At 37.7% G+C, this 22,012-nt stretch overlaps 2 protein-coding genes across 2 annotated transcripts; both read left to right on the forward strand.

Annotated features, from left to right (window-relative positions):
* Nucleotides 1-405: 405 nt before the first annotated feature.
* On the forward strand, nt 406-6,056 carry LOC107815819 (O-fucosyltransferase 6-like). Its single transcript, XM_016641455.2, has 10 exons — nt 406-692; nt 1,297-1,347; nt 1,437-1,536; nt 1,687-1,763; nt 2,107-2,195; nt 2,343-2,526; nt 3,003-3,184; nt 3,694-3,796; nt 4,681-5,012; nt 5,247-6,056. Exons 1-10 carry the CDS (start codon nt 525-527, stop codon nt 5,575-5,577), a joined length of 1,617 nt encoding a protein of 538 aa, XP_016496941.1. The 5' UTR covers nt 406-524; the 3' UTR covers nt 5,578-6,056.
* Nucleotides 6,057-7,688: 1,632 nt separating this feature from the next.
* Nucleotides 7,689-10,170, forward strand: LOC107815821 (PLASMODESMATA CALLOSE-BINDING PROTEIN 1). Its single transcript, XM_016641460.2, has 3 exons — nt 7,689-8,241; nt 8,870-8,903; nt 9,758-10,170. The coding sequence occupies exons 1-3, from the start codon at nt 7,929-7,931 to the stop codon at nt 9,996-9,998; spliced, it is 588 nt and encodes a 195-aa protein (XP_016496946.1). The 5' UTR covers nt 7,689-7,928; the 3' UTR covers nt 9,999-10,170.
* Nucleotides 10,171-22,012: the final 11,842 nt, after the last annotated feature.

Consider the following 22,012-nt stretch of genomic DNA (forward strand, 5'->3'; position numbering starts at 1 on the left):
GGAATGAGTTGTTTTAATTACAGAACCTTGCATGATATTTGTACATACGGCGTGACAAGGAGGGATATATATATATATATATATATATATATATATATATATATATATATATATAAGGATTCTTTTTTAGGTTTACCCCCTAGAAATATCAAGCATAGACTATGTATCTCTCTTCTTTATAACATTGCAATTATTTTCAATATAGATATGTCAAGCATAGCTAGCTTTTATATTAACCTAATGAATACATGATACATATTTTTATATATATTTTATTACAAAATTTATTATCAATTAATTTATATTTTCACTCTATTTTATACTACTTAACCATATATGTAAGTAGTATAGTTTGGATTTTTTGGGGATATGTACACATAATAACACAGCAATGTAGTACGTGCGATGACACTCGTATAAGCAGTCTAGAGATTAACACAGCAATTCCCTCTCATCTTCATCGGCAAATTAAGGGAAACTGGAGGTGAATCAATACTATACTTCCTTCTTCCACCACCGTTCCCATGGCCTTCTCTCGGCGGCGCCACCACCATTATAGCCGTAGACGGTGGCTAATCCCGGCCATCTCCGCTGCCTCTGGTTTTCTTCTCCTATTTATCTTTTTCCTCTCCATTCTCGCTCCTTCTCCCAATGGCAATCGTCTCTTTCATCTTCCCCGTCGTCGTTCCTCGGTATGGCATTCAACTCACTCTAGTTTCTCCCTATATTATTTATATTTGACCTGTTATTGCATGTCCATTTTCTCGGTAGAATTTCCATGTATCAGGTATTTGATGGAATAGCCGATATAGCCCTATATATTATATTTATATATAGTCACATATAACGCACGTCCATTAATTTTCTCGATGTATTAAATGGAATAGCCGAGATAGCTCTATATATTATATTTATATATAGTCACATATAATGCATGTCCATTAATTTTCTCGGTAGAATTTTTGTATCTGATGGAATAGCCGAGATAGCTTTCTAGACGATGATATATTTGTGTGTGTCTACATATACATAAGCGCGTGCGCACACACATAATGCATGTCCATTTTCTTGGTAGAATTTTTGAGTAGCAGGTATCTGATGGAATAGTCGAGATAGCTTCGCAGACAATGATACATATGTAATGCATGTCCATTTTCTCGGTAGATTTTTGGCGATACAACGGAATAGTCGAGATAGCTAATTACCACACAACAATATATGCAATGTGTGTGTATTATGTATCGATATGTGTGTGTGTTTTGAAGTATTAATTTGATTGTAATTTTGTATTTGCAGGGAGAAAATGATGCTGATAATGATTTTGAAGATTCTCAATCTCATGTTCCGGTTAATCTCCTGTCTTCTTGTTTTCTCTACAGTTTCTATTTATTTATTGGATCTAAGTTTTCTAAATTTTTGTGTGATTGGTTCTTGAGATCAAGGCTAGATCAGGAGGACTATCCGATGGGGATATCTGGAGTTCCAGAAATTCCAAGTTCTTTTATGGATGCAGTAATGCTAGCAACGAATTCCTAAGTGCGTAAAACTTCATCCCTCTTTCAATTAGTGGAATTTAGGTTGTTGTTGTATTGCTTTAGCTTTTGGAAGAAACTAATCCGTACTGTATTTTTGGTAATCTCATTTTACTCTGCGATTTCTTAATTAGAGTCATTGTAAAATTTGCAGAAGCACAGGACATCACTCATCCAAATCGTTACTTGTCGATTGTAACAAGTGGAGGTCTTAACCAACAAAGAACCGCGGTAAGCAAACGTGCTTTGCACTGGCTCTCAATAAGAAATTTGATTGTTGTTTATCAAACTCATCCTAGAGGAATTGTATAAACCATAACTTATGAGTCTATGGTTGGAAATATTTGTACATTTTGAGCAATTGACTCTTCTATTTTAACTTGAAAGAGAGATAATATTACTGATTGAAGAATGACACACATGTATGCCTTTGTAATGTGTAGCATTGTCTATAGCATTCCTGCCATTAACTACTGCATAGTTTAACTTCTACTCACATCGAAAAACAATGATCAAACGGAATGTAAAATGGTTCTGTATTTTAATGGTGTAAACTCTCTCATCTCAATGACAGATAACTGATGCTGTTGTTGCAGCTCGCATTTTAAATGCTACTCTTGTTGTTCCGAAGCTGGACAAGAGTTCTTACTGGAAAGACTCAAGGTGAGCAGCTGAAAATGATACTCTACTTTTACTTTTACTTTGTATAGTTGGTTACTTTTAATCATCTTTTAGCTTATTGTTTATATATATTTTAGAGCTGGTAATCGTACAAGTAACTGCAAAGTGAACTATGCCTTTTCCTTGCAGCGGCTTCTCTGATATTTTTGATGTTGATTGGTTTATAAAATATCTAGCAAAAGATGTTTCAATTGTAAAGGAACTCCCACTCAGAAGAGGGCAAATCTGGTCACCTTATAGAATGCGAGTTCCTAGAAAGTGCACTGACCGATGCTATATAAATCGTGTATTGCCTGTACTTAACAAGAAACATGTGAGTATACCAATACTTTAACTTCAAATACTCTTTTCTCAACTTCAATATAAATATCATCCAAATGCATACACTTTGTGAATATTAATCACTGATCCATGTGATAGTAAAATATGTTGGAACTTTTGGTGGAATATCATTTAGCTTGGATGCGAGTATAAGCTCTTCGTCAAGTGAGGATACTACTAGATGCATGTCAAAAGACAATCGTTTCCAAATATCCACTTTTATTCTTTATATCTCTGTAGGTTAGAGGTTGAGGAGATTGTTGTTGCGCTTAGTTGAATCAGGTTTACTGGTCTTCAAGTTAGTTTTTGAAATTTGATATTCAGACCTAGATACACTGCCAAAATAGCAAATTCATTCTTCAACTGTATAAATCATCCTGGATACGGATATTTCTATGCTGTATATAAGATATGATATGTTTGAATGCTGATATTTCTAGACCTATATAGCATCTGCTTCTGTAACAGGCTGTACAGATCACCAAGTTTGACTATCGACTTGCAAATAAGCTGGATACAGATTTGCAAAAGCTTAGATGCAGAGTTAATTATCATGCATTGAAGTTTGCTGACCCTATACTTGGAATGGGTGAGAAATTGGTCCAGCGAATGAGGATGAGGAGCGGCCATTTTATCGCTCTTCACCTAAGGTTAGACTTTTATTTATTTTTCTCATTTATGTCACATATATACAGTTAGTATTTGATCCTTGTTAATGTTATGGTTTTCCACTTTCCTTTGTCCTGTTTGATTTCTTATGTTTACTATAAGTGTTGTGCTATTTAATTTGTCTATTGCCTCTTCAGGAAGTTAAATGCATTGCCAAGAGTCTAGCATGTAGGTTCTTGGGTATAAGTTATGATTGACATTGCAGGAACATTTATCATACATGAGAATTGTGGCAAGGAATGTTGATAAGAAGCACCATATTATTTTGATTACGGCAATTTATTTTTAACGTTTGATGGATGTTTTAACTAATATTAGAAGAAGAAATAGTGTGCTGATCTATGTTGCTCGGACCCTCCGAAAATGTCGCCGGGTGTGTGTTGGATCCTCCAAAAGTAGTGTATTTTTGGAGGATCCGACATGGGTGTAGCAGCATTTTGGAGAGTCCGCACAACTTAGGTGCTGATGGTGAATATACTTCCATTAACAGGTTTGAACCCGATATGCTTGCATTCTCAGGATGCTACTATGGAGGGGGGGATAAGGAGAGGAGAGAATTGGGCAAGATACGGAAGAAGTGGAAAACTTTACATGTAAGTAATCGTCGTAATTGTGAGCTTCAAATATTTGATTGTTCCGTTTATGCACTGAAGTTTTGTCGATCTATATCTGAATTTTGGTTCTTTCTCTTCTTTGGATAGTTTAAATCCCCTGTAGTTAGCCCGTCTCTCGTTTGCACACAAGTTAGAAACTCGGGGGGATATGTGTCTTCCCCTCTACCCTCCTTCCACTTATATCTGGCAGAGTTCGAACTTGTGATGTGCGCTTGCCACACATCCCGTGCTCTAGTTCCTTTACTGTTGAACCTATGCCCGGTGCTGCAATTTTTAGGTTCATATCTTTCTCTATCAAAAAGAAAGAAAAAAGCACTTTTGGTTCAGATTTTCAATTGTGTAGAAAGAGGGAACTACCTATCAGAAAGAGAAGAGTCCAACACAACGGTATTGTTATGTTTCGGAATTAAGGGAAAGAAAGCTTCAACGAGTAGAAGCTTCCTGTCAAAGCTTTAAACAAAGAGGTTGGGCTGTTCACTTCATTGATTTGACTTCACTTTACTTAAGATTAGAGACAGGGGAGTGAAAGCTCATTTAGTGGACGGCGAGCAATCTGCAACCACCTACTCCTATCAAAAGGAAAAGCAGCAAGCGAGACTTGAAGAAGCGAGCCTCTATCAGAGAAAGCCATTGCGCGTTAGCCTCTTGTACAGTGTTAAGCCTGTTTTTGATGTGTGAAGCGACTATGCTACATAGTCTAGTGTAGTAAACTTGATTTTAGTTATCCTTGTCTTTGTATATACACACACACAGAGATACATACAGTTTGCAGTGTAAAGAACATGTTCTTACGCTACGAGCCAATTTTTAGCCCTACTTTCATACAATGTGATATGTGAACTCTATTTCCAATATACTTTCAGGACAGTGACCCAGATAAGGCAAGGAGGCATGGAAGATGCCCTCTAACTCCTGAAGAAGTCGGCTTGATGCTGAGATCACTTGGATATGGCGAAGATGTTCATATATATGTAGCATCCGGTGAAATATACGGAGGAGAAGAGACATTAACTCCATTGAAAGCCCTCTTTCCAAACTTCTACACAAAGGACACCCTTGCCACCAAGGATGAGTTAGAACCATTTTCTTCGTTTTCGTCTAGAATGGCCGCTCTTGACTTCATAGTTTGTGATGAAAGTGATGTATTTGTCACCAACAACCACGGAAACATGGCGAAAATTTTAGCAGGGCGAAGGTCTGATGCTTCCCTTTCTGCTATTTCAATTTTGTTGTGCAATAGGTATTCTCGAGGTCACGGGTTCAAGCTGTGGAAACAACCTCTTGCAGAAATGCAGGGTAAGGCTACGTATAATAGACCCTTATGGTCCGGCCCTTTCCCGGACCCCGCACATAGCGGGAGCTTAGTGCACCGGACTGCCCTTTAATAGGTATTCTGGAGGCTGACTATGTTTTTTTCTTTTGGATACAGGAGATATTTTGGTCATAAGCCTACCATTCGCCCGAATGGTAGGAAACTATATCGCTTGTTTTTAAACAGAAATTACATGACAGAGAAGGAGTTTGTATATAGAGTTTGTAAATATCAGAGAGGTTTCATGGGAGAGCCTAAGGAGGTCGGACCAAGCTGGGGCGTATTTCATGAAAATCCATCTTCATGCATATGTGAGAAAGTAGATAACGCTACAGCAGAGACTTCGCATAGTACGTCTCGACTCGAAACTTTGCCTAAGGTTACAAGTACTGACTATGACATTGACATATCTGAGAATCCGGAGTTGGACATGTTGCTTTCAGATTAAGAAAGTATCGACGAGAGCTTTTCAAAAAAGTACTTTTGCTTGTACATACACCATTCTTTTGAGCCTTGATCATATCTTCAACAAGTTCAATTTTGAAACATGCTTTGGCCGCAGTTTGGTTGGCTTCTGAAGCCTTGGCATGTAACAAAGGACTATATTGCCGGCTTTGAATTCAGAATGATTAGGATTTGAAGAAGCTCCAATAGTCATTTCAGCTACTGGAATTTTCTGGCAAAACTATCATAGTTCATACGCAAAGACAAGAATATCGCTGATTGTCAAAAACCAACTGCTGCAGAGGCAAATCCAAACTGGTTCAACCTTTAGTTTCTTACCACAGAACTGATTACACTTTTGAAATATCGGTTTAGAGTTTACTAGTTGTTACATTTTTAATAATTTTTCATATGTATACATCTATAATACGTGTCGAAATCCACTGAACTGTTGAATTGGGCAAATGTTGTGAGTGAATGAGTAAGGAATGTGCATCCTTCCTATACTTTATGCTACTATTCGTTTATTTCATTCTTTCTAATATATTAGGTACTTAAATCAATTTTGTCTTATTTTGACATGTTTTAAATAGTTTTGACTTCATTAAAGAACGAGTTTAACAACTTGATTGGTTCTGCTTTCAAAATCATAGTGAAAGTCGTTAAAAGTCTTGGAGAAATCATTTCGACCCAAATTAGGTATGACATAAAATGTTGTTCTGATAAAAATATTCTACTACTACTACTATTATTGTATGTATGACATGTGGTCGTAAAGTAAAGGTGAAAAGGGTCAACGGGATGTAAATAGTCACTAAACGTAGGGGTCGTTTAGTACGTGGGATAAAGGGTAATAATATCGGGATTAAATGTATGATTATTTTATCTCGCATTTGATTGAATTTCTATATCTGGAATTAGCAATCCCGGATTAATTAGTCCAATAATAATCTCGGGATTAATTAATCGTGGAATAAATAATTAAATGACAAAGATGTCATTCTCCAAGGCTCTTCTCCAAAGTATTTAAACAATCCAAGGTTAAAATAAGAAAAAAAAGTGTATCCTAACTTATCTAATATATACCAAACACATATTTATATTATATATCTTATTTTTAGTCAAATGAACCAAACATCTTCCAATAAAAATATATTGACTAAATAATCTCATCACTATTTAATTTTCATATTATAATCCCGGGATAATTTATTCTCTGTCATGTAGTGTTCTACAAGTACTACACTGTTAGTACAGTATGCTCTACCACGTAAAAACATTACTTTTAATGACTATCTTCATCGTGTAATGTCGCGATGTCCCATTTCACCTTACTCTTTTATGCTTCATAAAATACGAATTCTGCTTCTACGAAATATTCTTCAATATAATACATAGAAATACTTTTATCGGAACAATATTTTATGCCATAACTAATTGGGTCAAAGTGACGTCTCCAAGATTAGCGTGTTCGGATTTGTAAAAAAGTTTCAATTATTTAAACGACTTTAACTGTGATTGTGAAAGCAGAAAGTGCAATCAAGTTTCATTTTGTTTTTTGTTTTTGTTAATTGAATACTTAATATATAGACAAAAATTATTGCTAATGAGAGCATTGGAGGCTTGGAGCTTCAGTGGTAGTTGAAACTAAAACCACAATTATTGAATTGAATAAAATGATATAATATAGGTCAATGCTACTATGTAAAATAATTTATTATATCTTAACTCAAAACCAAACTCAAGTTTTATATCCAGGCCATTTAAATTTTTAAAAAAATAATAAAACAATCACTCTAACAAACTGAAAAATCCAATGTTTATTTGTATTATTATGTACTATGTTTACAGTATATTATAAGAGTTTAGCTTATATGCAAGGCAGTATAAACTGTTACAATATCATGTCATATTTACTTATTAAAATATATAAATTCTGATTGGAAAGTAAAAGCTCATAAAGGTTCAAACTCCCAACGCAGAAAAGCAATAATTTGAAAAGATAAAAAGAAAAAGATGACACAGCGCACAACACCCATAAAAGTAAAAAAGAAAATTACATAAACATGCAAAGAAAATAAATAAAGAACTCAATATATATCTCCATTCCACTTAATTCTCAGTCTGCTTTGTCCACAATTGTAAATCATTCCTCTCCTTTTTCCCTCTCTTTCTTTCTTTACCAAATCCCTACTCCTCATTTCCCAACTCTCATAACATACAAACGTTATGAGTTTGAGTTTTAAGTTGAGAGTAGAGATTCTGAAATATATATCTAACTCTTATCTCTAGGTCTGAAACACTTATTTTATCGACCCTAAACCCGTGGTTGGATCCGTCACTGTATATAAGTTCATGGAATTAGCACCACAAATATCCATACTTGTAGTCATATTTTGCAGCCTAAATATTATTATTGTGACAATAGAAGCAACATGGTGTGTTGTTAGAAGTGATGCAAGTGCACAAGCTTTGCAAAGAGGTTTAGATTATGCTTGTAGCTATGGTGCTGATTGTGCACCTATTCAATCTTCTGGCCTTTGTTATCTCCCAAATACTATTCAAAATCATGCTTCTTATGCTTATAATAGTTTCTATCAGAGGAAGAATGAAGCCCCTGGCTCTTGTCAATTTTCTGGCACTGCTACTATTGCCAAAACTGATCCAAGTAATCTCTTTCTCCATCTCTTATGCATAATGATAGCAAAAATAATTTTTACATTCTCAGTAGTTTGATATGTAATTAATAGTTGGTTAATTATCTGTTTTTTTTTTCCTATAACTAGCTCCACCTATTGAAGACGGAGCCTTGGAGCAACGGTAAAGTTGTCTCCATATGACCTATAGGTCACGAGTTCAAGTAGTGAAATCAGTCATTAATGCCTGCAATAGGGTAGGTTGTCTACATCACACACCCTTAGGGTACGGCCCTTTCCCGGACCTTGCGCGAACGCGAGATACATTGTGCATCAGGATACCTTTTAACCAGCTCCACCTATTATGAATAATGTAAAAACTTACTCAGCATCCAGTATTTATAGCAAACAAATGAATGTATTTAACTATGGTTAAGTGATTGTATTGTCCCTTTAATTTTTAACCGCTAAAGGTTTAATTATTTGATTTGATGCATGTAAACATTGGGTACGAATAAATATTATTTATGTTGTTATTTTTAGGTAATTTCATAGAATAAAAATTCTCTTACTATATTATATAAAAGTTAAAATCTATACAAAATAGCTAGAACAGAGGCATTAATGGGCTGAGTTGTGATTTATTCTGTATTTTCTTAGGCTATGGATCTTGTGTTTACCCAGCTTCTCCGAGGTATGTTGTTTTAATTAAACTTGCTTTATTAGTCATTTATTTTCCATATTTCTCTGAGTTATTTTTATCATTCGTGATTTTCTATTACCTTTTCTTCTCAGAGTTGTGTTTCAGTTTTATATTTCCTTTTAGTACCCATTATCTTTGATTCCAGACTCCACTTATGAAAATTTACTGGATTTCTTATCTTTTTACTTCTTTTTAGTGTTGAATTTTTGAACATACATTAACATATTGGTGTTCAAAATTTAAAGGGAAAAAGAGGTATAGAATACACCGTCAAATATGAAGAGAAAAGACAATAGGAAAAAAATTGTTTCCTTAAAAAAAAGTGCTTTTTCTTCCACTTTATCTCCCTAAATAATGCTACTTTTCTTTTCTTTTTTTTTAAAAGTAGAACGGCATGAGCAAACTTTTTTCTTCCTTCCTTTTATATATATTAGTGCTTTCTTAGTGTGCGTGACTGGGATTGTATTGATGATGTTCCTGCTGTTCTTGGGTTGTCTTTCTTTTTAATTTTTGTTTTTTATTTATAATATAATTTAATTATATATACACTAACACTGTAAAAATAAATGTAATTTAACTTGTTATAACATTATATAATTCTTGCCTGACTTTTCAGGTTGCTAGTCCAACTTATTACGAATGGTTTACCTGTATATAACATATTTTAGGTGATCTGAAAGTTTAAACGAAAATTTCGTTTAAACTATTAGCTAGTATAAAAGAAGTTAAAATATTCACAATATTACCGTTATTTAAACTTGAGTTTTAATTTATATGGATGTGATTGTCAATATAGCCTTGTCAAATACGTTAGCCATCACATTAATTTGCCATCTCTCTTCTAGGGCTGCTGGTGGGCTGATTCCTCCCGAGGCGGGAGGACGCAACAATACAAGTGGAGGAATCTCGATCATCCCAGTTTTGTATCCGCCACCACCAACAAATATAAACGCCGTGTACGGTAATGGATCGGACATTCCCAACTCTCAAGATTCTAAAGCCACTTCTCCCAAGTTTTGGACAATGGCAAGCTTAGTTCCACCATATTTGATGCTTCTCTTCCTTCATATTTTTCAACATTTGTAGGCATTCTTGGTCCTAGAATGAGGACTTAACTTAGTGCAGTTTTGTAACAAATTGAAAGCTTTATTTTGGGATTTTAAAGACTAGTGTTATCAAAATTAGCTTAAAGCAATGAAACAATGTAAAACAAGGAATTAATTATCATTTCATGAGTGAAACCATGCGCTTCAAAGAAGTGTACGTTTCAAACAATTAATTATCTTTGAATATCAATTTGATCATTGAATTAATATGATATTATTGTATATATATGGTAAATTAGTTACTTTAATAGCAATTTGATTATTGTGTTATTAATCTAATATATGTTTGGTAATTTTATCTAGTACGCGTAGAATTCTAGGAATCTGATTGTAATTTAACGAGGCCAAATTATTCAAATTTAAAATCTCAAAAGATATGCATATTTCACTTGTTAAATATTGAAGAAAATTAATACATTATTAATAAATTCATAACTAAACGTATAAAGATTTAAACTTCTAAGGCGCATATTTTAAATCTACTTAAAAAAAATAAACTCTTTCAAGATTAATGGAAGAACTTTATAATTGTAACTTGTTTCGTAGATTTTATTATCTTATTGACGATACAATGTTTGATTTGGCAAAGATTTGTGTCCAAATTTTCAGCAAAAAGGTATCCAATCGTTTTCTCTTGAAGACAATCTAAGAGATTAACGGTTAAATCTATCTAAATATTTGTTGGCATTTGTCCAATGAAAAAGATATCATGTGCAAATCTTGACATCTTATGTCTTATGCAAAATAAAAACTTTGTTCAATGGAAAAGATTATGTGCATATCTTTAGAATTATTATTAATAACCCTAAAGATTCTATATGGCCGTTATAGATGGGTAATTTTACAAAGAGCATTCTGCTATAAATATGGTTGTTGCTGTTATAGAGAGGTAAAATATAACTTAAAAAATCGATTTTGAGAAAAACTTGGCTTTTATAGTGCTTGAACTAATGGGGACAAAATTTAAATATTGACCTCAAAAAGGCTATTTGTGCAAATGCCTCCTACATAAGTTTACTTGATTTATCTTACTTCACGCCTAAAATCACATGAAGAAAAATAGTCTAAGAAAACATAAAATCTTTAGAAATCAATCAGAAAACATAAAATCTCTAGAAAACAATATTTTATTTAAGATATTATGCATTGGAAGCAAATGATTAGTTATAAGCTATACCAATTGGTTGGGGTTAAAATAGTTACCTATGCAGGAATAAATGAATATTTAAAGGACTCATAACTTAACTTAGGGTAAATTAAGTATTCTATTCATGCATAATTTGTCCTTAAATCATAATGGTACCAATGATCAGTTGTATTGACACCAGCGGCGGAGTTAGAATTTTCAATTAAGGGATTCAAAAAATAACAAAAATTAAATACATGAAAAACTAAGGAGATTCAGCATCTCATATATCCATATATAAAAAAAAAATTACAGATGAAGGTGGTTGAAAATCCCTCTCCGTCCCTAGCTCTGCCACTGATTGACACAAATAGTATATTTGTAATTTTGTAGCCACAAATCAAAAGTTTGAGACTACATTGCACTTGTTCAAATTCTTTATGATCTTGTTACTCAACTTCTTATTCTTTTTTTTCCCACTAATTCAAATTCGAATCGTATAATATTATCTATATTATTATAAAGGGATTTTTTTCTTCCTATACAATATTTGAAACTTATTTACTAAAATTATCCTAATTTTGTATATTACCCGCCCTAAACAAGAATTACTTATAAATTATATACAATCCATTATTAGTGCCTTAAATTAGGAGATTTGGTTACATCGTTTTCCTATTTTCTCTCCACCCCTCTTTCAATAAAACTCCTTCCAAATGTGTATTACTTATTTTAAGCCATATATAGCTTTATTAGTTGAGTAGATACTTTTGGTATCTAACAGTTTTTTAGTGTTAGCGTAGTGTTACGAGATAACTATCTCTTTTCCTTATCAACAAGCTTTTTAGCTTGTCATCATATCATGACGGTAACTGGAGAGGTTTGAAATGAGTTAGATGAAAATCCTCCTCGACGATGAGCAGTAAAGAGTTTTTAGTATTCAGGTGTTTGACTCTCCACCATTGACACCCATTAAAAAGCTTTGAAGTTTTGAATTCGAATTTGGGTTTTCAAAAGCCATTATTTTTGTTTGGATTGGGTGTTGTTGCAAATAATTGAGAATATTATTTGGAGTTTATATCTCAATTTTGAGGGTGTTTGGTGAAAATTAGACTTGATTTTGGCTGAATTTCAGATTGAAACTCGAAGAAGAAAAAGAAGAACACATGACATACCATATACTTACGAAATTGTTGTAAAATTGTAGTATAATTATATGTAAATTGTATTTTGTTGTACTTATATATATATATATATATATATATATATATATATATATATATATATATATATATTTTTTTTTTTTTTTTTTATATTTGAATGTTGTATGAAAGTTGAAAAATAGTTGTATAATGTATGAATCATTGATATAAAATTTGTATTTAAGTTATCAATACTATCTTTTTACATAAAATTGTTGATATGTATCAAAATTTTGTCCAAAGATTTTACGAGGTTAATAACTATCGTGCGGGACTTGTAAAGTATCCTGCTTCACTTGATTGGTTAACTTAGATAATACACTAATCTATCATAAATTAATGAAACCTATTTAAATCAGCACAAAAATGGATACATCGTACTTACAATTAATATTATACAATTTGATGGTACAACAACATACATATTTAAAAACAAATTTCGTATAAATTTAATACAAATTGATATATATACAACAACATACATACTAAAAATAAATTTCATACAACTTATTATACAATATATATTTATTTACAACTTATCTACAACTTTCATACATTATTTTTACCCAGTTAATATACATATACAACATCATACAACTTAAATATAATTTTCATACAAATTTTATATAATATGTCTTTTTGTATATTTTGTATCTGGTGTGTGTTTCTTCCTCTCTAAAATTCTAATCAAAACTTTCTCTCTTACTACAATTTTGATACATATCAATAACTTTATGTAAAAAGATTGTATTGATAACTTAAATAAAAATTTTATAGAACGATTCATACATTATACAACTATTTTTCAACTTTCATATAACATTCAAATAAAAAATATATATAACTACAACAGAATACAATTTACATACAATTATACTACAACTTGTAATGACCCAGCCGGTCGTTTTGAGAGTAATAGCCCTGATCCCCTATTTACTGTTTCTCCCGTACCTTTTTCTGCTTATGTGACTTGCGGGAGATTTTGTTTTTGGTTTCGGAGTGTTTTGGGACACTTAGTCCCTAAAACAGGAGCTTAAGTCTTAGAATTTTAACCGTAGTTCGAACTGTGTGAAGACAACTCCGGAATGAAGTTTCGTCGGTTCCGTTAGCTCCGTTGGGTGATTTTGGACTTAGGAGCGTGTCCGGATTGTATTTTGGAGGTCCGTAGCTTATTTAGGCTTGAAATGGCGAAAGTCAAATTTTTGGAGATTTGGACCGGTAGTGGGAATTTTGATATCAGGATCGGTTTTCGATTTCGGAAGTTGGAGTAGGTCCGTAATGTTAGATATGACTTGTGTGCAAAATTTGGGGTCAATCGGACGTGGTTTGTTGGTTTCGGCGTCGGTTGTCGGATTTGAAAGTTTCAAGTTTCTTTAAGCTTGAATCGGAGGATGATTTGTGATTTAACCGTTGTTTGATGTAGTTTGAGGGCTCGACTAAGTTCGTATTTTGTGACTTTTACCTGATTCTGAGACGTGGGCCCGGGTCGACCTTTTGGGGCGAATTTCGAAATTTTTATTAAAATATTGATTTCATTAATCAGATGAGACTATTATGATTGTATTTATGATATGTAATTACTTTTGGCTAGATTTAGGCCATTCGGAACCGGATATTCGTGGAAAAGGCATTTTGACCGATTGATTGGGCTTGGTTCGAGGTAAGTGGCTTGCCTAACTTTGTGGGGGGGAACTCCCCGTAGGATTTGTACTGTTTTTGATATATGAGCGCCGTGTACGTGAGGTGACGAGTACTTACACAGGCTAATTATGTAAAAATCCTATTTTTCTACTAAGTAATAACATGATTTCCTTCTTACTTGAGTTTCATCAGCATATGTAGTATTCTGCTAGACTAGAATAGCATGCCTACTCGTCTTAACTGTTTACTTGAACTACGTACAGCATGTTTAGTGAATTTACCTATCTTTTCTTTACTGGTACTTAGGTTGAACTGTAGAATTTCGTGCCGTAACTATTGAATTCTATTGTTTGGCTACATATTTACTTTGGGACTACGGAACGGTATTCTGGGAGATCTCCTTGTACCTCATATTTACTTTGGGACTACGGAACGGTATTCCTGGAGATCCCCCTATCTTGCATATTTACTTTGGGACTACGGAACGGTATTCCGGGAGATCCCCCTGTACTGCATATTTATTTTGGGACTACGGAATGGCATTCTGGGAGATCCCCATGTCTTGCATATTTACTTTGGGACTACAGAACGGTATTCCGAGAGATCTCCCTCCACATTTACGTTTGGGACTACGAGACGGTATCTCGGGAGATCCCCTGTTGTATTTCAATGTACTGAGCTTCTATCTTCTATGAATTCTTTCTTGTTAAATTTCAGTCTTTATTTTTCTGCAATATTTCATTCTTCCCTTGCCTTATTATTATTTATACTAGTAGGGTCCTGACCTGACCTCGTCACTATTCGATCGAGGTTAGGCTTGGCGCTTATTGGGTACCGATTGTAGTGTACTCATGCTACTCTTCTGCACATGTTTTTCATGTGCAGATCCAGATACCCCTTATCAGCTGCACTATCGATGAGCCGGGATAGCTTTGGAGACTTCAAGGTATATCTATTGCGTCCGCAGACCTCGGAGTCCCCTTCTACTCTTTCCCATGTCCATTATCTTCTGTATTTTCTTTTGATAGACTCTGATGTATATAGACACTAGAATTTCCTTCTGTAGTTTGTGATTCACGATGTTCCGGATTTTGGAAATGCTGTATAGTATAATGAGGAGTTAGTGGTTAAATTTATATTTTCATTTCATTTATTCCGCAAATGTTAGGCTTACCTAGTCATAGAGACTAGGTGCCGTCACGACGTCATATGGAGGGAAAACTGGGTCGTGACAAGTTGGTATCAGAGCTCTAGGTTCATAGGTGTCGTGAGTTATAAGCCGATTTATTAGAGTCTCGCAGATCGGTACGGAGACATCTGTACTTATCTTCGGGAGGCTATGGAACTATTAGGAAAATTTCACTCCTTTGATTCTTTGTCGTGAGAAAAATTGTTGACTTCAAAAAATTCTAAACTTTTGTATTCTATTCTCTCATAGATGATGAGGACACGTACAAGCGGATCTGATGACCAGGCACTCGCGCCCCCTGCTAGAGCCGCGAGAGTTCGGGCCCGGGGTAGAGGCCGAGGACGTCCATGTGGTGCAGCCAGAGCACCCGCACGAGCTACTACAGAGGAGCCCCCAATAGCTCCAGCTAGAAGGCAGACACCTGAGGTACCTGTTTCTGCACCAGCCCTCCAGGAGACTCTAGCCCAGTTTCTGAGCATGTTCAGCACCTTAGCTCAGGCTGGATTGATTCCACTTGCTCCTGCCACATCTTAGGCCGGGGAGGAGCACAGACTCTCGTCGTCGGTACTCCAGAGCAGCGGGTTCAGGTCGACTAGGTTCCAGAGATTGTACCAATGTAGCTGGTAGCTCCAGCTCAGCCCGAGGTTAGGGAAGCAACTTCTGAGGTGGAGCAGCTCAGACTTGAGAGGTACAAGAAGTACCACCCACCTACCTTCAACGGATTGGCTACAGATGATGCTCAGGATTTTCTAGAGGAGTGTCATTGTATTCTCCATTCTATGGGCGTAGCGGAGACGAGCGGGGTTTCTTTTACTACATTCCAGCTTAGAGGAGCAGCCTATCAGTAGTGGCGTGCTTATGAGTTGAGTAGTCCGGCTGAGGCAGCTTCACTTACATGGACTCAGTTCTCAGATATATTTTTGAGAGAGTATGTCCCTCAGAGCCTCAGGGACTCATGGCGCGCGGAGTTTGAGCAGCTGCGTCAGGGTGCTATGACTGCGTCAGAGTATGCAGTTCACTTCAGTGATTTGGCCCGACATGCACCGGCCTTGGTTGCCACAGTTCGAGAGAGGGTTTGGCGGTTTATTGAGGGACTCCACCCCAGCATCCGGATTAGTATGGCCTGGGAGTTGGAGATAGATATTTCTTATCATCAGGTGGTGAGTATTGCAAGAGATTGGAGGGCATGCTTGCCCGGGATAGAGAGGAGATGGAGGCCAATAGGTCTCGAGAGACTGGTTATTATTCTGGAGCTCGTGTCCCAGCAACTCGCCATGGTAGGGGTTACATGAGCCTCCCCGTTCATTCAGCTCTTCCAGCCGCCAATGGTGTTCCAGCCCCTTCTAGGCCCCAGGAGCCTAATTATGCATCGTCAGTATTTAGTGTGCCTCCTGCCTTCTAGGCCCCAGGCGCCTTATTATGCATCGTCAGTATTTAGTGTGCCTCCTGCACGGGGTGTTCCTAGAGGCTAGTCTAGCAGATCTGGCCCGAGCCAGCCACAACAGCCACGCCCTCCCAGAGCTTGTTTTGAATGTGGCGACACTCTCCATATGGTGAGGGATTTCCCCAAATTTAGGAGGGGTGCACCTCCACAGACTTTTCAGCCACAGCGTGCTCCACGGGTCCTCAGGCTATGATTTCAGCACCAGCTGCCACCCCACCTGCTCAGACAGTTCGAGGTGGAGGTCGGGGAGGTAGAGGTCGCCCTAGAGGGGGAGGCCAGGCCAGATATTATGCCCTTCCTGCTCGTACAGAGGCAGTCACTTCTGATTCTGTCATTATAGGTATTGTCCCGGTCTGACATACAGATGCGTCGGTATTATTTGACCCATGCTCTACATATTCCTATGTGTCCTCTTATTTTGCCTCATATTTGGGCGTATCGCGGGACTCTTTAAGTTCCCCTGTTTATATGTCTACTCTTGTGGGACATTCTCTTGTTGTGGACCGCTTGCAACGGTCGTGTTTGATTACTCTTAGTGGTTTTGAGACCAGAGCAAATTTATTATTACTCAGCATGGCGGACTTTGATATTATTTTGGGCATGGACTGGTTGTCACCCCATTATGCTATTCTTGATTATTACGCTAAGACCGTGACGCTGGCTATGCCAGGTTTACCACGATTAGAGTGGAGAGGTACCTTAGAGTATACTCCCAGCAGAGTTATTTCATTTCTTAAAGCTTAATGAATGGTTGAGAAGGGGTGTGACGCGTATCTAGCTTATGTGAGAGATGTCAGTATTGATACCCCTACAGTTGAGTCAGTTCTAGTAGTGAGGGACTTTCCAGATGTGTTCCCAGCTGACCTTTCGGGCATGCCGCCGACAGAGATATTGATTTTGGCATTGATTTATTACCGGGCACTCAGCCCATCTCTATTCCTCCATATCGTATGGCTCATCCTGCATGGAAGGAGTTGAAGGAGCAGTTATAGGAGTTGCTTGATAAGGGTTTCATTTGGCCCAGTGTGTCACCTTGGGGTGCTCCTGTCTTATTTGTGAAGAAGAAGGATAGTTCTATGCGGATGTGTATTGATTACTGCCAGTTGAACAAAGTCACAGTGAAGAACATGTATCCATTGCCTCGTATTGATGACTTATTTGATCAGTTACAGGGTGCCAAGATTGACTTGCGTTCAGGTTATCATCAGTTGAAGATTCGGGAGCCATATATCCCGAAGACTGCTTTCAGGACCAGATATGGTCACTATGAGTTTCTTGTTATGTTTTTTGGGCTGACCAATGCCCCAACAGCTTTTATGCACTTGATGCACAGTGTATTCCGGCCTTATCTTGACTCATTCGTCATTGTGTTTATTGATGACATTCTGGTGTACTCTCGGACTCGGGAGGATCATGAGCAGCACCTGAGGACTGCGCTTCAGACCTTGAGAGAAAAGAAGTTATATGCAAAAAATTTAAAGTATGCGTTTTGGCTAGACTAGATGGCATTCTTGGGTTATATAGTATCGAGTGAGGGGATCCAGGTGGATCCAAATAAGATTGAAGCAGTGCAGAGTTGGCCCAGACCGTCCTTAGCTACAGAGATCCGGAGTTTTCTTGGTTTGGCGGGGTATTACTATCGATTTGTAGAGGGTTTCTCATCTATTGCAACTCCTATTACCAGGCTGACCCAGAAGGGTGCTCCGTTCAGGTAGACAGAGGAATGTGAGGAGAGCTTTCAGAAGCTCAAGACAGTTTTGACTACAGTCCCAGTATTGGTATTGCCTACAGGTTCGGGGTCTAATATTGTATATTGTGATGCATCGCGGATTAGTCTCAGCGCGATGTTGATGCAGGATGGTAGGGTGATTGCCTACGCGTCCAGATAGCTGAAGGTGCATGAAAAGAACTATCATGTCCATGACCTTGAGTTAGAAGCTATTGTTCATGCCCTAAAGATTTGGCGGCATTATTTGTACGGTGTTCCTTGTGAGATTTACACCAATCACCGGAGTTTGCAGCATCTGTTCAAGCAGAAGGATCTTAATTTGCGTCAGAGGAGGTGGTTGGAGCTGCTTAAAGATTATGATATCACTATTTTGTACCATTAGGGGAAGGCCAATGTGGTGGCCGATGCTTTGAGTCATCGGGAAGAGAGTTTGGGGAGTTTAGCATATCTACCAGCAGTAGAGAGGCCATTGGCGTTGGATGTTCAGGCCTTAGCTAGCCAGTTTATGAGATTAGATATTTCTGAGCCGAGTCGAGTATTGGCTTGTGTGGTCTCTCGGTCTTCTCTTTATGATCATATCAGGGAGTGTCAGTATGATGACCCCTATCTGCTTGTCCTTAAGGACACGGTCCAGCACGGTGATGCTAAGGAAGTCACTATTGGAGATGATGGTGCATTGGGGATGTAGGGCAGGCTATGTGTGCCCAATATAGATGGTCTGCGTGAGTTGATTCTCCAGGAGGCTCACAGTTCGCGGTACTCTATTCATCTGGGTGTCGCAAAGATGTATCAGGACTTGAGGCAACATTACTGGTGGAGGAGGATGAAGAAGTACATAGTAGAGTATGTGGCCAGATGTCTAAATTACCAGTAGGAGAAGTATGAGCATCAGTGGCCAGGTGGGTTGCTTCAGAAGTTGGAGATTCCGGAGTAGAAATGGAAGCGAATCACTATGGATTTCGTTGTTGGGCTCCCACAGACTCAGCGGAGGTTTGATGTAGTTTGGGTGATTGTGGATTGGCTGACCAAGTCGGCTCATTTCATTCCTGTGATGACTACCTATTCTTCCGAGAAGCTAGCTCGAATCTACATTTGTGAGATTGTCAGGCTTCATGGCATACCGATATCTATTATCTCTGACCAGGGTACGTAGTTTACATCACAATTTTGGAGAGCTGTACAACATGAGTTGGGTACTCGGGTTGAGTTGAGCACATCATTTCACCCTCAGACAGACGGACAGTCCGAGCGCACTATTCAGATATTGGAGGATATGCTCCGCGGTTGTGTGATAGATTTTAGGGGTGCTTGGGACCAGTTTTTGCCACTTGCGGAGTTTGCTTACAACAACAGTTATCAGTCCAGCATTCAGATGGCACTGTATGAGGCTATGTATGGTAGGCGGTGTCGGTCCCCAGTGGGTTGTTTCAAGCTGGGCGAGGCTAGATTATTGGGTACGTACTTGGTTCAGGATGCCTTGGAAAAGGTTAAGGTGATTCAGGATAGACTTCGCACAGCCCAGTCCAGACAGAAGAGTTATGCAGACCGAAAGGTTCGCGATGTTGCATTCATGGTTGGAGAGCGGGTCTTGCTCCGGGTTTCGCCTATGAAGGGCGTTATGAGATTCAGAAAGAAGGGCAAGCTGAGCCCAAGGTTCATTGGTCCTTTTGAGGTGTTGCGGCATATTGGGGAGGTTGCTTATGATCTTGCCTTACCTCCCAGCCTAGCAGGAGTTCATCCGGTATTTCATGTTTCGATGATCCGGAAGTATCAAGGTGATCCGGCTCATGTATTGGATTTTAGCTCAGTCCAGTTGGACATGGATCTATCTTATGTTGAGGAGCCAGTGGCTATTTTAGACATGCAGGTCAGAAAGCTAAGGTCAAAGAATATTGCTTCTGTGAAGGTTCAGTAGAGGGGATAGCGGGTCGAAGAGGCAACTTGGGAAACCGAACAGGATATGCGCAACCGTTATCCTCATCTTTTTACCACTTCAGGTATGTCTCTATGCTCGTTCGAGGACGAACGATTGTTTTAAGAGGGAGAGGATGTAACGACCCGGAAGGTCGTTTTGAGAGTAATAGCCCTTTTTTTTTCTTATGTGACTTGCGGGAGGTTTTGTTTTTGGTTTCGGAGTATTTGGGGATACTTAGTCCCTACAACGGGAGCTTAAGTCTTAGGATTTTGACCATAGTTGAAACTATGTGAAGACGACTCCGGAATGGAGTTTCGTCAATTCTGTTAGCTCCGTTGGGTGATTTTGGACTTAGGAGCGTGCCCGGATTGTGTTTTGGAGGTCCGTAGCTTATTTAGGCTTGAAATGGCGAAAGTCGAATTTTTGGAGATTTGGACCGGTAGTGAGAATTATGATATCGGGGTCAGTTTTCGATTCCGAAAGTTGGAGTAGGTCTGTAATGTTGAATATGACTTGTGTGTAAAATTTGGGGTCAATCGGACGTGGTTTGGTTGGTTTCGGCATCGGTTGTCGGATTTGGAAGTTTCAAGTTTCTTTAAGCTTGAATCGGAGGATGATTTGTGATTTTAGCATTGTTTTATGTGGTTTGAGGGCTCGACTAAGTTCGTATTTTGTGACTTTTACCCGATTTCAAGACATGGGCCCTGGTAGACTTTTTGGGGCGAATTTCAGAATTTTTGTTAAAATATTGATTTCATTAATCATATGAGTCTATTATGATTGTATTTATGATATGTAATTACTTTTGGCTAGATTTGAGCCATTCAGAATCGGATATCCGTGGGAAAGGCATTTTGACCGATTGATTGAGCTTGGTTCAAGGTAAGTGGCTTACCTAACTTTGTGGGGGGGGGGGGAACTCCCCGTAGGATTTGTACTGTTTTTGATATATAAGCGTCGTGTACGTGAGGTGACGAGTACATACACGGGCTAATTGTGTAAAAACCCAATTTTTCTACTAAGTAATAACCTGATTTCCTTCTTATTTGAGTTTCATCAACATGTGTAGTATCCTGCTAGACTAGAATAGCATGCCTACTCCCTTAACTATTTACTTGAACTACGTGCAGCATGTTTAGTGAATTTACCTGTCTTTCCGTAACTGGTACTTAGGTTGAACTGTAGAATTTCGTGCCGTAACTATTGAATTCTATTGTTTGGCTGCATATTTACTTTGGGACTACGGAACTGTATTCCGGGTGATTCCCCTGTACTGCATATTTATTTTGGGACTACGGAGCGATATTCCGGGAGATCCCCCTATCTTTGCATATTTACTTTGGGACTACGAAACAGTATTTCGGGAGATCCTCCTGCACATTTACGTTTGGGACTACGAGACGGTATCTCGGGAGATCCCCTGTTGTATTTCAATGCACTGAGCTGCTATCTTCTATGAATTCTTTCTTGTTAAATTTCAGTCTTTATTTTTCTGCGATATTTCATTCTTCCCTTGCCTTATTATTATTTATACTAGTAGGGTCCTGACCTGACCTCGTCACTATTCAACCGAGGTTAGGCTTGGCGCTTACTGGATACCGATTGTGGTGTACTCATGCTACTCTTCTGCACATGTTTTTCGTGTGCAGATCCAGGTACCCCTTATCAGCTGCACTATCGGCGAGTCGGGATATCTTTGGAGACTTCAAAGTATATCTGCCGCGTCCGCAGGCCTCGGATTCCCCTTC

Source organism: Nicotiana tabacum, chromosome 15 (genome assembly GCF_000715075.1).
Source record: "Nicotiana tabacum cultivar K326 chromosome 15, ASM71507v2, whole genome shotgun sequence".
Classification (NCBI taxonomy): Eukaryota; Viridiplantae; Streptophyta; class Magnoliopsida; order Solanales; family Solanaceae; genus Nicotiana; species Nicotiana tabacum.

Coding starts and splice junctions, on each gene's coding strand:
- LOC107815821 (XM_016641460.2), top strand. CDS start 7,929: ATGGAATTAGCACCACAAATATCCATACTTGTAGTCATATTTTGCAGC. Junction 8,242..8,869: donor TATTGCCAAAACTGATCCAA/GTAATCTCTTTC, acceptor GTATTTTCTTAG/GCTATGGATCTTGTGTTTAC. Junction 8,904..9,757: donor GTTTACCCAGCTTCTCCGAG/GTATGTTGTTTT, acceptor TCTCTCTTCTAG/GGCTGCTGGTGGGCTGATTC.
- LOC107815819 (XM_016641455.2), top strand. CDS start 525: ATGGCCTTCTCTCGGCGGCGCCACCACCATTATAGCCGTAGACGGTGG. Junction 693..1,296: donor TTCCCCGTCGTCGTTCCTCG/GTATGGCATTCA, acceptor TTGTATTTGCAG/GGAGAAAATGATGCTGATAA. Junction 5,013..5,246: donor AAAATTTTAGCAGGGCGAAG/GTCTGATGCTTC, acceptor TTTTGGATACAG/GAGATATTTTGGTCATAAGC.